At 36.7% G+C, this 14,425-nt stretch overlaps 1 protein-coding gene across 1 annotated transcript; it reads left to right on the top strand.

Annotated features, from left to right (window-relative positions):
* The first annotated feature begins 9,821 nt into the window (after nucleotides 1-9,821).
* Nucleotides 9,822-14,172, top strand: LOC136841084 (uncharacterized). Its single transcript, XM_067108136.1, has 5 exons — nucleotides 9,822-10,242; nucleotides 10,412-10,773; nucleotides 10,861-11,742; nucleotides 12,136-13,623; nucleotides 13,936-14,172. Exons 1-5 carry the CDS (start codon nucleotides 9,822-9,824, stop codon nucleotides 14,170-14,172), a joined length of 3,390 nt encoding a protein of 1,129 aa, XP_066964237.1.
* The last annotated feature ends 253 nt before the right edge of the window (nucleotides 14,173-14,425 follow it).

Genomic DNA, 14,425 nt, shown 5'->3' with positions numbered 1-14,425 from the left:
CTGTTTATTCTAATCTCTCTCTCTCTCTCTCTCCTCACTTTGTAAAACAGAATCACTGTGAATGAAATAGTTAACGTGGCCACCGCACTAATTGCTGGCAACCTCTCGTTATTAACATTTTCCTCTGAATAAAGAGTTGAATTTCCATGTTAGAGTCAGTCATGATTTGTCTTCTTCAGGACGCTTTTATCCGAAGTATTATTTCTTTCTCATGGGTATACAAAATACAAAACACACACACACACACACTCATATATATATATATATATATATATATATATATATATATATATATATATATATATATATATATATATATATATATATAAGTGTTAAGATGAAGAAGGCGACAAAATCCTCGAAAGCGTTTGATACAAGTCTTTAGTGTTGGCGTATGAAGCGGCCATTGCTGTAGTTTTCTTCTCAAGGATTTCATCAAAGATTTAGCAATTTAGTAATGGATGTCGCTGTGGCCACATTATTTTAAGGAAACGTCTTAATGTTAAATCATAGTGTATATATATATATATATATATATATATATATATATATATATATATATATATATATATATATATATATATATATATATATATATATATATATATATATATATAATATATATATTATTTTAAGGAAATGTCTATAATGTTAAATAATATAATATATATATATATATATATACATACATATATATATATATATATATATATATATATATATATATATATATATATACACATATGATTTAACATTAAGACGTTTCCTTAAAATAATGTGGCCACAGCGACATCCACATCTAAATTGCTAAATCTTTGATGAAATCCTTGAGAAGAAAACTACAACAATGGCTGCTTTATACGACAAAACTAAAGACTTGTATCTAACACTTTCGAGGATTTTTTGTTGCTTCATCTTAACACTTCTAAAAAGAATGCTCTTTTCACCAAGTTCAAACTTCACTTCTATAGAGGAGATTTGGTTTCTAACCTCACCATCACTCAAAATATTTACTAACAAATTCCTATGAAATCACTGCTCTCAGTCTTCCTCTTTAAATAAACATAAATTACTCCATATACCTAGTTCCCTTATACACTCAACAACTCTGATGCTCTCAACATGCATACAATGCTGTTAGACTAGATGGAATAACCATTAAAGAAAGAGTAAGCTTCATTCAGAGTTATTTTTCAGATATAGTAGAACATTTTAACCAGATTATTCTTCTAGATTTGATCGACATTCAAAGTGGAAATGCGTAAATTCATATACTCTGAGTTACTGTTCAAATAGAAAGGCCCATAAGGCATTCTTTCAAGGATCTTGACAAACTTTTCATGTTAAAAGAAATTGATCAAAGACATAACTGGGAAACATAGCCTGTTTTAAGAAAAAAAAGGCACAATATAAATGATTTTTGTGTAGGCACCAAACTAAATTGTTTCGCTTCCAGAATTTTCAAATTTTCGACTACAAATACTGACGGCACGAAATAAGACTACATGGTCCGGCAAGCCTATACAGTCTCAGCCACAGCTCTTAACAGGTAGCGAGCATATATCTCTTTGTATTGTATACTCTTTTGAATCTATAATATTTCCCGACACTGTTTTGTCCATAGTTTTCGTTTTACCTTTAGTTTAAGGATTGACTGTTTAACCATGTAACTGAATATCTTATCGACATATTAAGCAAGTTTTTAGATTGTAAAATTTTCTGATTTTATATTCGAGTTTTCAGATAGCCCTGACGATGGGAATGGATTCCTATAACTTTGGTGTAAGTAAATTACAGCGGTGATTGCCAGTCTTTTTGCCTCCTGTTCATAAAAAGGAAGACGAATTAATTACTAAAGTACAGATTACGAAGGAGCTGCAATATTAACAGCCCGAGTAGTCTGAAATTGTTACGACAAAAAGTTAGAATTGATCACGTTCTCTTGAAAATCAAGGAGGCCAAAATGAGGTGGAGATAGAATAGAGAGAAGAGTGAAGGGAGAGTAAGAAAACGATGGGACATAAATAGGAAAATGATGTTTCTTATAGATGGAGCTGTTTTTCTATAGGGATACCAAATCTGTTTCCATTTTTTCTCAAGTTACTGATTATTCTGCTGGTTTTGAGTCTCTCTGGCCATTTTGAGAAACAGGCATCAAATTACCAGCAGAATTTAACGTAAAATAGTTTCCCTTTTAGAAAACATGATACGAAGCATTCTCTCTCTCTCTCTCTCTCTCTCTCTCTCTCTCTCTCTCTCTCTCTCTCTCTCTCTCTCTCAAGAAAGATAAAATGAAAAACACGGACTGGACAACCAAAAATCTCCTACTGTTAAGAAATGAGTATTGGTTTTCCTTTGACTGAAGTGACTTTGGGACAGAATGACCGAAGACAACAAGACCATTCGAGGAACAAAATGACCTCTTTCCACACAGAACTTTTTCCTTCTCGCTAACAGAGACGTTCCTCTGATTGTGTTCTTATTTCTTTTGCTTCTTTTCGGTGAAGTGGAAGAGGGTGCAGTTATTGGAAGGAACGGGTAAAGAAAAGAATAAAGAAATAATGATTTATCTGGTTAATTTTATGGCTCAAATCTTAACTCTTATAAGTCGATTTATCTAGATACTTGACAGTAGACATAAGTCATACATGACATATGTTACATGTGTAGCTGGTTGTGAAATGTTAAATACATTTCAATATGCTAAAGCTCTCACAGGATATGCTAATGTCGAAGATGAATGAGTCATTAACATGGTAACGTAGAATTTAATTGCAAATGGAGCAAAGAGTTGCCCCTTGAATTTATTATTTATACTAGCCCTTCATGTAACAGACTCTCTAATAAAACACGGGCTTCGTAATAAAAAAAAAATTTAAAAGCACAATGATGATATTCTTCGTAGTACTTCTAATTATGATAGGAACACATATGGGAAATTACGACTTATTACACAAAAAAAAAAGATTTATTTTCAAAACTAAGAAGCATGAGTGACTATTAGCGAAAATATGAGCATGACAAAAATCGCAAATCTGTGAGTATGGACGTGACTGACATCGCTAACAAAATATAATATCTAGCTTGTATCATCTGTGGCATGGGTAACATCGACTACAAACTAATTTTCAAAAACGAGGAGAGAATAAACCGGTTCTTGAAAACTTTGAAAGATAATGAAACTATTGACGAAACAACCTACGAAAACCTTTATGTAACAGGTTCCTCATCAGGTGTTATGTACGGCTTACCAAAAATACACAAAGAAGGTATCCCTTTGAGACCCATTCTTTCAGCCTACATTACACCAGGTTATTAAAATAGCGGAGTTCTTGACACCTCTATTAGAGAATTTTTTCAAAATGAATATAATCTAACCAACTCTCTTGATTTTAAGAACAGTAGTTTATGCCAGGACTCTGACCCAACCATGGCAAGCTTCGATATTGAAGCACTTTTCACTAATATACCTGTGGAGGAACTATTTTCTTTATTTTAGATATTATGCAGAAGGCGGTACCATTTATAATGGCTTTGAACATGATTATTTTAGAAAATTGTTAGAATTAGCAGTGCGGGACACTGCTTTCATTTTTAATGGACATGCTTATTTGCAAGTAGAGGGTGCGGGTATGGGCAACCCTCTAAGTTGCACATTCGCCAATATTTTTATGCTCAAATTTGGAAGGGAACTGCCGGACGATATTATTGCCCTTCATCTTTTAAATCACTTATTTATCGGAGGTCTGTAGATGACACTTTTGCCTTGTTTAAAGATAGGCATCAATAGTGAGTCCTTTTTACAATATGCTAACTCTAAACATCAAAACATTAAATTCACCTGTGAATTGGAAGAAAATGGACAATTAGCCTTTTTTAGATACAATGTTATTTTGTAAAGATAACCGTTTTAACATGGACATCTACAGAAATATATATTTTTTTTATCACAGACGTTTTCCATGCTCTCATACAACATTCAATCTATTTGCAAAGTAATTCTCACTGCTTTGTCATCACCAGTGATGAATTTTAAATTTGACCTATACAGAGAAATAAGTACGAACAATTGGGACCAGCCTAGTTTATCTGCCTGCACTGATACATATATATATATATATATATATATATATATATATATATATATATATATATATATATATATATATATATATATATATATATATATATATATATATATATATATATATATATATATATATATATATATATATATATATATATATATATATAATTTATATGTGTGTGTGCATGTGTGTGTGCACTGGAATGGAGTCTGATGAATGATTTTTTTATAGCTGAATCTCTGTAAATATAGAATCAACCATTAACTTGCAGTAAAGAAAGGATGTTTATATAAATGATTTTACTTATGAATATACAGATGCATATACATCTATACACACAAAAAAATATATATATATATATTATACATGTATATATATATATATATATATATATACATGTCTACGTATGTATATGTGTTTGCGATACTTTATAAGCTTTCTATTTACCATAATACCATGTGGCTCAAAAGACAAACAAGAGGACAAACGCTCTTGATTCACCTCTTAATTACTGAGCCAAAGATGAACCCCTTTTGCAGAATATCTCACAACATTAGCCGATTCGTATAATCAAAAGTCTACACACTCTAACCGCTACACAATCTGCGCTAGCCATCTATACCTTACACGCACTTTTGTACCTTTTCTTGATACATTCATGAGCTTCTCGTGAATGAACCTGAAAACATTTGTATACAGTATTCCGCCAATTTCAGACACCATTATCTAAAAACTAATATTTATTATCTATTCAGATTTTCCTATATAATAGCTATTTTTCATATGATAATACTATTCTTAGCTGATTTTGCCTCCTATGTTAGACATGGCATTCTTTCTTCACTTCTGTAAGGGAATTCGTTGGTTCAATTATCTTTTCGCATATTCAGATTTTTTTTGTGAGCAAGCTTTTTCGAAAGCAGAACCGTTGCAGATAATCTGCAGTTTTCTTTGTTTCATCTACTCGTTGATTCACTTCTGTCATCCTCCCATCAAATGTTACTTTTGCTTCGGTATACATTCCATAAGTTTACGTTTCCTTTCTTTGAACATCCACACCAACTTTATTTGTTTGTTTTGTTTTTACGTGCTTCAGTTTACTTTTTATAGCACTGACTTTCAACTTTCATATTTTACAAATACCGAAATTGTTTAGTCTGACTCTGAGGAAGCGAACATTTTACAATTGGTTTTTGGGGAGGTAATGTTTTACCTTCTCGCAGCAGATATAGGAAAAATTAGGAGTGGAAAGTTATCAGTCATATAACATATTACGAATTATTTTTTAATATGACAATGTATTAAAAATCTGCTAAATATTTGAATATTTAATCTTTCCTAAATACCGTACTCTTGACAAAACATTGATGGAACAATATGGAAACAAATAAAATAAAAATCATAAATGACCTATAATTGAACACTAGCAGGCAATCATACATATATGTGCAAAACTACAATGCATATGCAATAAAGGAAATCACATACTTTCATGTGCTATTGTAATTTAGTTTTCCTGGTCAACCTACATGAATTCTCAACATTATTCAGGACATAAAATCTACAATGCTAATCAGATGATTTTACACATAACTGATAATCTATCTATCAAGTAAATTTTATTGGTTAATCGTATACCTATAATACTTAAAGATCTCCTTTCTAGGATGCGTGAAAGAGACTTGTGGCTCCATCAGTTAACCCAAGATAACGATTAAGGAGATACGTGGAGTTTATGGCTATTTTACTAGTAACCGAATGATCTTGCACACTCGTAAATGAGGCCATAACTCTTCTGAAAGGAGCTCTCTCTTCCTTTAAGATGCATAAAAATGTCGGTATTACATTTCTGAGCAGCAAACTATTCTCCTTTTGGTCATAATTTAGATCCATTCTTTTAATCAAAGGTGACATCATGCTTCTAATGGTATCACTGGTTTCTAATGAGTTGAAAGTGAAGTCATGAATTCACGCTTTCTTCTGGACGGGCTAAAGAGATTCTAAAAGGAAATATCACCTTTAGAGGAAGAAAAATAGGCACGAGCTTACGTTAAATAAAAAGAAAAATCCCATTCGAGTCAAATGATGACCCAGCACTTAAATTTAGACTTCTTTGCCTAAGAACTGTGTGAAACAGAATTTCCTCTTGTAACGTCAGAGAAACATCTATAGATTTATGCGAGAAGCAAATTCTGTAGAAAATTACTTACACATTTAAGTGACAAACTGAAATTATGTTCACTTTAAGGCCTGCCAGCAACATATGCAGTAATTTAAAGCAAAAGAAAAATGTATATTTCCAGTTAGCATAACGTTGCAGCATTACTGGGATGCATTATTTCTGCTAAGAGTAAAAATGAACTATATCTAATTTTAAAATGGCTACAATGGTTCAGTTTGGTATTTCACAGTAATATACCAAAATTAAAAAGAAATTTGTATTTTTCCTAACATACGAACCTATGCTTTCATATATGGAGTACTCCGCGCTTACCTAGCTTCGGCTGTTCTCGACTCGTCTCTGAAAACAAAATCCTAACACTACCTGGGTCACGTGGGGTGAACTAACGCCGACCCCTTCTGCCATTGTCTGCTCAGCCTCCTAGAAGGAGTGAGAGATCGAGACTACGTAGGCTGGTACGAGGAGGTTAACTTTGGCAATATGAAAGAGTAGGTTTGTATGTTAGGAAAAGTAGAAATTTCTTTTTAATTCGGTATTTGTTGCGACATGTATACGAGCCTACGCTTTTACATATGGAGCCTCACCTGAAAGTGGCAGGACAATCTCTCAGGTAAACGTGTAGGAACGTTACCTCTAATACCCCCAAGGATTTGCAAGGGTGTGAGCTGATGTGATGTACTCACTTTTTCTTCATGATGTAGCTCCCGAAGGAGCTCACATAGAGTTCTACATCGTTATGAAGTCCCTAAGTGAAGGAATGGAGAAAACCTTGGGTCGTGTGTGGAGAGGTTCTAGGTCTTCGCTACAAACTCTGGGAGGAAGGTAAAGCTCACCGATGTCCATCTATGGGTGTGGGTCACATAATATAAAGAGGGGATGAAGTTGGCCCACCCTCTTCGTCCACGCCAGTGCCGACAGGAAAACTGATTTTAGGGTCAAGTCCCGGTCTGAGGCCCTTCTGGGCAGTTCATAGGGCGCTTTCCTCAGGGAAGCTAGGACCTTGGTGACGCTGGGGGATTTAATTCTTGAGGAAAGCAACTCGATCAAAGTTCCTAACCATGTCCGACAACTCCCATGACGTTGACAGGTCCTCCGCTCCGCACTGCTGCCACTGGCTGGCCACTTGTTCCCCAGACAGCCCCACACCTTGGTCTGATTGTACTAATCGGGTATTATTACCTTGCAGCTTGATAATGAGCCTTGCGGGATGGCTTCGAAACGTTGCAACCGAATAAATATGACTTCCTTGACCCATTAGTGTTCTTCTCCTGCCTTCATTATATATATATATATATATATATATATATATATATATATATATATATATATATATATATATATATATATATATATATATATATATATATACAGTATATATATATCTATATTTTATATATCTATATATATATATATGTGTGTGTCTATAACCATCTATCCATTTTATCTATCTATCTATATATATACATATATATATATATATATATATATATATATATATATATATATATATATATATATATATATATATATATATATATATTGTCAAGTCCTGACATCTTTGTAATTATCACCTTTATATTAAGCCTCCACCACTGCCATCTGTTGTTGGGTTTTGTCTCCAGACTTCAATTTTAGTCCTTGTTTTCCTAGCACCGCTAGAGAGTTATTGTAAAATTACTTGTTTATTTTTGATCCTTGGGAAAAGTGACTTAACAGCTTTCCATGCTTCGGTAAGAGGAGAGCTCCATAACCTTAGGTGGTGAATACTTGTTTCCTAATATAAAGTATTGTGATATTGTGCCACTCTTTATAGTGAGAAGTGAGTAAAATACTTTTGATTGTACTTATGGTTGTATCTATCCTACGGTAACCATTGGAGGCATATAATAATTTTTCGATCACGAGTGACAACTAAAACCAAAGAAAGAGGTTAACATCAGGAAAAAACGGAAATTCACTACAGTGGGGCCTGACCGGGATCTGATATGAAGTGACATGAAGTGATATGAAGTGATTTAAGCTCGTTAGTGTAGTGATCGAATTTTGTGAATTTCCGTTAATGTACAATCAATAGTAATACCTCCACCGTTGTTGAGCTCTCCCTTCCGCGATCAAGGTGCCGTATTGTATACGTCATCGCAAGTATTACTGATAGTTCGGAGGAAGTGCAGCGCAAGGAATCGGTACTTAGTCGCCGTTCTGTTGCCTTGACGTTGCCGACTATCGCATTTTTGCGTTCCTTAGTCACCCCAGACGTATTAGAATGCTTCTGGATTAATTTCCTTCATAGGGTACTCATCCCCTCTTGCCGATTGTTTGGAGGAAGTGCAGTGCAAGGAATCGGTACTTAGTCGCCGTTCTGTTGCCTTGATATTGCCGACTATCGCTATTGCGTTCTTTAGTCACCCCAGACATATTGGACCACTTAGGGTAACCATCCCCTCTCATCATTCAGGGATTAATTTCCCTCAGGGATTACTGTCCCTCTTTTACAGAATACAAGAACCCAGGAATGCGTTTTCCTAGTGCTTTGTTAAGTGAGTTTTGTGAAGGTGACTTTGTACAACCTCAGTGTACGTTCCTTAGTGTATTTTGCATAGTAAAGTGATAGTTTAGTGAAAGTGACGTTGTGCAACCTCCAGTGTATGTTAATTAGTGGTTCTTGTATACTTAAGTGAGTTTTTGTGAAAAGTGACGTTAACTAGTGCATCGTGCGTAGTTAGTGATAGTTTCGTAAAACTTAGTGACGTGTCTTGTTTCTGTGCTTTCGTTAGGGTAACGTTCAGAGGCAGTTCGGTGAAATCTTTGTCTATTAGTATATATTTCTTTAAAGTGGGAATATATTCATACCCGTGACAGTAAGTGTTAGTGATTCGGTGATTTATTGACCTAGTGCTTGGTGATTCGGTGATTTATTGACCTAGTGCTTGGTGATTCGGTGATTTATTGACCTAGTGCTTGGTGATTCGGTGATTTATTGACCTAGTGCTTGGTGATTCGGTGATTTATTGACCTAGTGCTTGGTGATTCGGTGATTTATTGACCTAGTGCTTGGTGATTCGGTGATTTATTGACCTAGTGCTTGGTGATTCGGTGATTTATTGACCTAGTGCTTGGTGATTCGGTGATTTATTGACCTAGTGCTTGGTGATTCGGTGATTTATTGACCTAGTGCTTGGTGATTCGGTGATTTATTGACCTAGTGCTTGGTGATTCGGTGATTTATTGACCTAGTGCTTAGTGATTTGGTGATTTATTGACCTAGTGCTTAGTGATTTGGTGATTTATTGACCTAGTGCTTAGTGATTCGGTGATTTATTGACCTAGTACTTAGTGATTCGGTGATTTATTGACCTAGTGCTTAGTGATTCGGTGATTTATTGACCTAGTGCTTAGTGATTCGGTGAATCAACCATAAAGGGATAGAGATTTAATACTTCTGCGGTTTAGCCATTGGTGATTCAGTGGTTTAGCGATAGTGATGCAGTGATTCGGTGACAGTGACTCGGAAAGTGCTCGTAGTGGACCAAAAGTGCTTTTCGTGATCCACCATGTCTTTCAACATGGAGAAGTTTTTTGAGGACCCTCGGGGGCACCTCTTATCGTTGAAAGATGCCAAGAAAAACGACCTGCGAAAGATTGCTGAGCAAGCAGGTATTCCTGTATTGCCCTCCATGGTGAAAGCGGAACTGCTGGGTAGAGTTTTGGATTTCCTGGTAGCCAAAGCTTCTGTTTCATCAGAAGAAAATGCTTCCCTTCGGCCCCTTACATTAGGGAGAGGCGTAGCTGAGGCTATAGAGGATCCAGAATTGGTGAAGCTCAAGTTGCAGCTTGAATTGGAGAGAGAGAAAAAGGCAGCTCGTCAAGCTGAATATGAGCAGAAAGAAAGGATGATAGCCTTGGAACGACAGGAAAGAGAAGAAAAGATAGAGATGGAGAGACAGCTAGCCAATATCAGGTTGGACGAGAAGGGTAAAAGAGAGAGCTTGGCGAATGTTTTTCCCTCACTAAGGCTCTTAAACTACTACCCCGTTTGATGAAAAAGAACCAGACGTGTTCTTTGGTATTTTTGAGGACACAGCCACAACCTTGCATTGGCCAGAAGAACAATATGTTCTACTCATTTGGAGTGCACTGAAAGGCAAGGCTGCTCATATAGCTTCGCAAATGTTAGAGGAACGAGATTACTATGTCCTGAAGAAAGCTGTCCTTGATGCCTATACCATTACAGCTGAAGGGTATAGACAAATGTTCAGGAACTCCATAAAAGGAACCACTCAAACTTATTTGGAATTGTTTCAGGTCAAATTAGAATCTGAAAACATAACTACCTTGGAACAATTACAGAACTTAATGGTACTAGAGGAGTTTTTGAGGAGAATTCCTTCCAACATTTCTATGTACATCAGAGAACGGCAGGAGAAGGAGGGGAAGAAAGCGGCTCTTCTTGCTGATGAATATCACCTCATCCATAAGGTCAAGAAACATAACTCTACAGATCAGGCAAGTATAAATATTTATTGTTCCTTCTGTAAACAGAAGGGACATGCCATAAAAGACTGTCCTAACCCCCGATGTCAATTTTCTAAGGTTATGCAGCCTTCTCAGCAAACAGCAGGGAACAGACCAGGGACTACTCAGAGCAAAAGCCAAAGAAGGATTGCTCTCCATTGTTCTCAAGTCACAAATGACTTCTCAGATTTCCTTTGCTCTGGTACTGTCAATAATTACCCTATAAAGTTGTTAAGGGACACAGGATCGTCACAAACTATAGTAAGTGGTAAATTGAAACCTCTGACCCAGCCTACTAATAAATATGTCACCATCACTGATTTATCCAGTAAATTAGTGTTACCTGTGGTTAATATGTATATAGATTGCCCTTACTTTACTGGAAGAACTGAAGTAGCCTTACTGGATAGAGATTTGCCTTGTGAGAAAGCTGATATTCTGCTAGGAAATGATTTAGCTGAAGGAACTGTTTTACCTAATCTCATTATTTCTCAACCAGTGTGTGTTATAGAAAATGAGCAGAACCAACAGGAAGTTCTACCTTGTCAAGCCACCACTCGTTCTGCTGCTACTAAAGCTGCAATTGGAGCTCCCACTGATGACACCTCAAACACCTCGCCGAGCTTAGCAGACTTGGTTGGTCTCCATCATGATGATTTCGCCAATCTTCAGAGATCAGATGATAACCTTAAGGATTGCTTCAACAAGGTTAAAAGTCCCTCGGATAAGAGCCATAAGTTACCCTTATTTTATCTAGAGAATAATATCCTCATGTGTCATTACAGGTCTCCTACACTGACTGACAAAGACTCGTGGCGCGACTGTCATCAACTGGTTGTACCTGGCAGCCTCCGATCTTCAATCATGAAATTAGCTCACTCTGCTGAGAGTCATCTAGGCGTCACAAAGACATACAGGCGCCTCCTAGACGATTTCTACTGGCCCAGAATGAAGATGGACGTAAAGTGTTTCGTAGAGAGGTGTCATGTGTGCCAAGTTACCGGAAGGCCTAATTAAAAGATACCACCAGCCCCTCTAGTGCCCATTGTGGTCCCTAATACACCTTTTGATAAAATAATTATAGACTGTGTTGGGCCTTTGCCAAAAACTAGCCGGCGTAATGAATATATACTAAGTGTTCTTTGCCCCACTACTAGGTTCCCTCTAGCATTTCCACTTAAAAATATCTCTGCTAGAACCATTATCCAACAGCTGATTAAAGTTTTTACATTGTTTGGTTTTCCTAGGGAACTTCAATGCGATAGGGGTACCAACTTTACCAGTACATTGTTCCAGAGTGCTCTCCATCAGTTTAACATCTTTAATGTTCTCTCTTCAGCCTATCATCCTCAGTCCAATGGGGCCTTAGAGAGAGTACATCAGACTCTTAAGAATTTGCTACGACGCTATGGAATGGAAACGGAGAAGGAATGGGATGAAGACCTAGACTTACTTCTGTACACACTTCGTAGCGTACCAAATGAGTCTACAGGAGTTTCTCCATTTGAGATGATGTTTGGACGAAGACCTAGGTCCAACCTAAGCATGATAAAAGAACAGATACTAAAAGGTTCTAGGAAAGAAAATCAGGTAAGCCTTCCCCAATACTTGAAGACCTTGGAGGAGAAGTTGTTGTATATCCATGCCTTCGCTCGAAAGAACTTTCAGCATGCTCAAGAGCTTATGAAGGATAGATATGACAAGAAGGCAAAGGTAAGAGAGTTTAAGTGTGGAGATAAGGTGCTGGTATATCACTGCATACCTGGCTCCCCCTTGAGAGAGAAATTCATGGGACCTTATGAGATTATCAGGCGGACCACAAAAACAAATTATATTATTGCAACTCCTGACAGACGTAAGTCTACTCAGCTTGTACATGTGAACTTGATAAAACCCTATCATGAATCTTCCACAGGTATAGTTAATCATGTAATTCATGACTGTAAATCTGCCAAGCAGAGTTTTTCACTAACGCCTCTTAATCATAGGTCACAGAATGAGATGCAGACTCCTACCGAAGTTGATACAGAGGTGAGCCATGAGGATGACGAGACTGATTTCAGTGTGAAGTCTACTTTGTCTTGGAAGGACATGAACAATTCAGAGATTCTAAAGTCCCTTCCACAGTTCCTAGACTGTTCACCCAATCAAAAGAAAGACTTGAGTGTACTCATTAGCAAGTATGCATCAATTTGCTCAGATAGGCCTGGAAGTTGCACCAAAGTAAAGCATGATGTGGTACTAGAACCTAATACAAAACCCATCAGACAATCTTTTTACAGGGTATCTCATCGCCATCTGCCTATCTTGAAACAGGAAGTGGAATACTTACTGGAACATAACCTCGCCAAGCCCAGTACATCCCCATGGGCTTCTCCATGCATTCTGGTAAGGAAAACCAACAATACCTACCGCATGTGTACCGATTATAGAAAACTTAATTTAAAGACTGTCAAAGACTCTTACCCATTGCCCAGAATAACTGATATAATAGATTCTGTCAGTAATGCCAAATATTTAACTCAAATAGACCTGCTGAAAGGCTACTACCAGATTAAGCTAACAGAAAGGGCCAAAGAAGCTTCAGCGTTCATCACTCCTTTTGGTTTATTTGAATATAATGTATTGCCATTTGGCCTAACCAATGCCCCAGCTACATTTCAGAGGACTATGCAAGACATCATCAGGGGACTCCCCCATGTATATGTGTACCTGGACGACATTGTCATAGCAACCACTACCTGGGAAGAACACCTGAGAATACTAACTTCCCTCTTCGAAAGATTAAGAGAGGCACACTTGACCATCAACCTTGCAAAGAGCTCCTTTGGCAAAGGTCAGGTAACTTATCTTGGTCACATCATAGGCAGTGGCACTATTGTTCCTAAGGATGTGAACATTTGTGCCATCCAGGAATATCCAGAACCAAGGAATAGGAAAGAGCTTAAGACATTTTTAGGCATGGTGTCATACTATTCCCGATTTTGCCCAAACTTTTCAATAATCACTGCTCCACTTTTTGCTCTAACTTCAACCAAAGTACCTTTTAAGTGGACATGTAATCATAACAGGGCCTTTGATCAGCTAAAACTATTTATGATTTCAAAGCCAGTTCTACAAGCTCCTGACTTCACCAAACCTTTCTATCTTCAGGTAGATGCCAGCAACATCGGTTTTGGTGGTGTTCTTTTACAGGAAATCATGAGTGATGGTGCTGCTTCCTTGCCTCTGTTGGAGAGACTCTTGCCCATAGCCTATCATTCTGGATTCTTCAAAGGGGCACAACTCAGATGGGCTACAGTAGAAAAAGAATTATTCAGTATAATCAACACGGTGCTACATTTCCATCCGTATCTGGAAGGCCTAGACAATGTTACTACAAAACAATGACCACCCTTAACACAAGTCACTCCGGTGACAGTAAAATACAAGAATTCAGCAGCAATATTCTTACCTTTTCAACTCTGTAAAAAAAATCATTATAACCAGAGTTCTTGAATATACAAAGTTTCATGGGCACTGTATCCTAAGTAGATCCTATGTTTTGAGTCTTTAAGATCGTATTTTCACGTTAACGGGTGACTTCCTATTCCAGAAAAATGTAAACTCTCAATTTTCAGTGGATTGTTTACGCAGAGTATCC

Source organism: Macrobrachium rosenbergii, chromosome 8, assembly GCF_040412425.1.
Source record: "Macrobrachium rosenbergii isolate ZJJX-2024 chromosome 8, ASM4041242v1, whole genome shotgun sequence".
Lineage (NCBI taxonomy): Eukaryota > Metazoa > Arthropoda > Malacostraca > Decapoda > Palaemonidae > Macrobrachium > Macrobrachium rosenbergii.
This window is presented reverse-complemented; position numbering and strand designations above follow the sequence as displayed.

Excerpts from the sequence above, each read along its gene's own strand:
- LOC136841084 (XM_067108136.1), top strand. The coding sequence starts at position 9,822 with ATGTCTTTCAACATGGAGAAGTTTTTTGAGGACCCTCGGGGGCACCTC. Across the intron at positions 10,243-10,411 it reads TATCAGGTTGGACGAGAAGG|GCAAGGCTGCTCATATAGCT; the intron begins GTAAAAGAGAGA and ends GTGCACTGAAAG. Across the intron at positions 11,743-12,135 it reads GGCCCAGAATGAAGATGGAC|TCCAATGGGGCCTTAGAGAG; the intron begins GTAAAGTGTTTC and ends TATCATCCTCAG.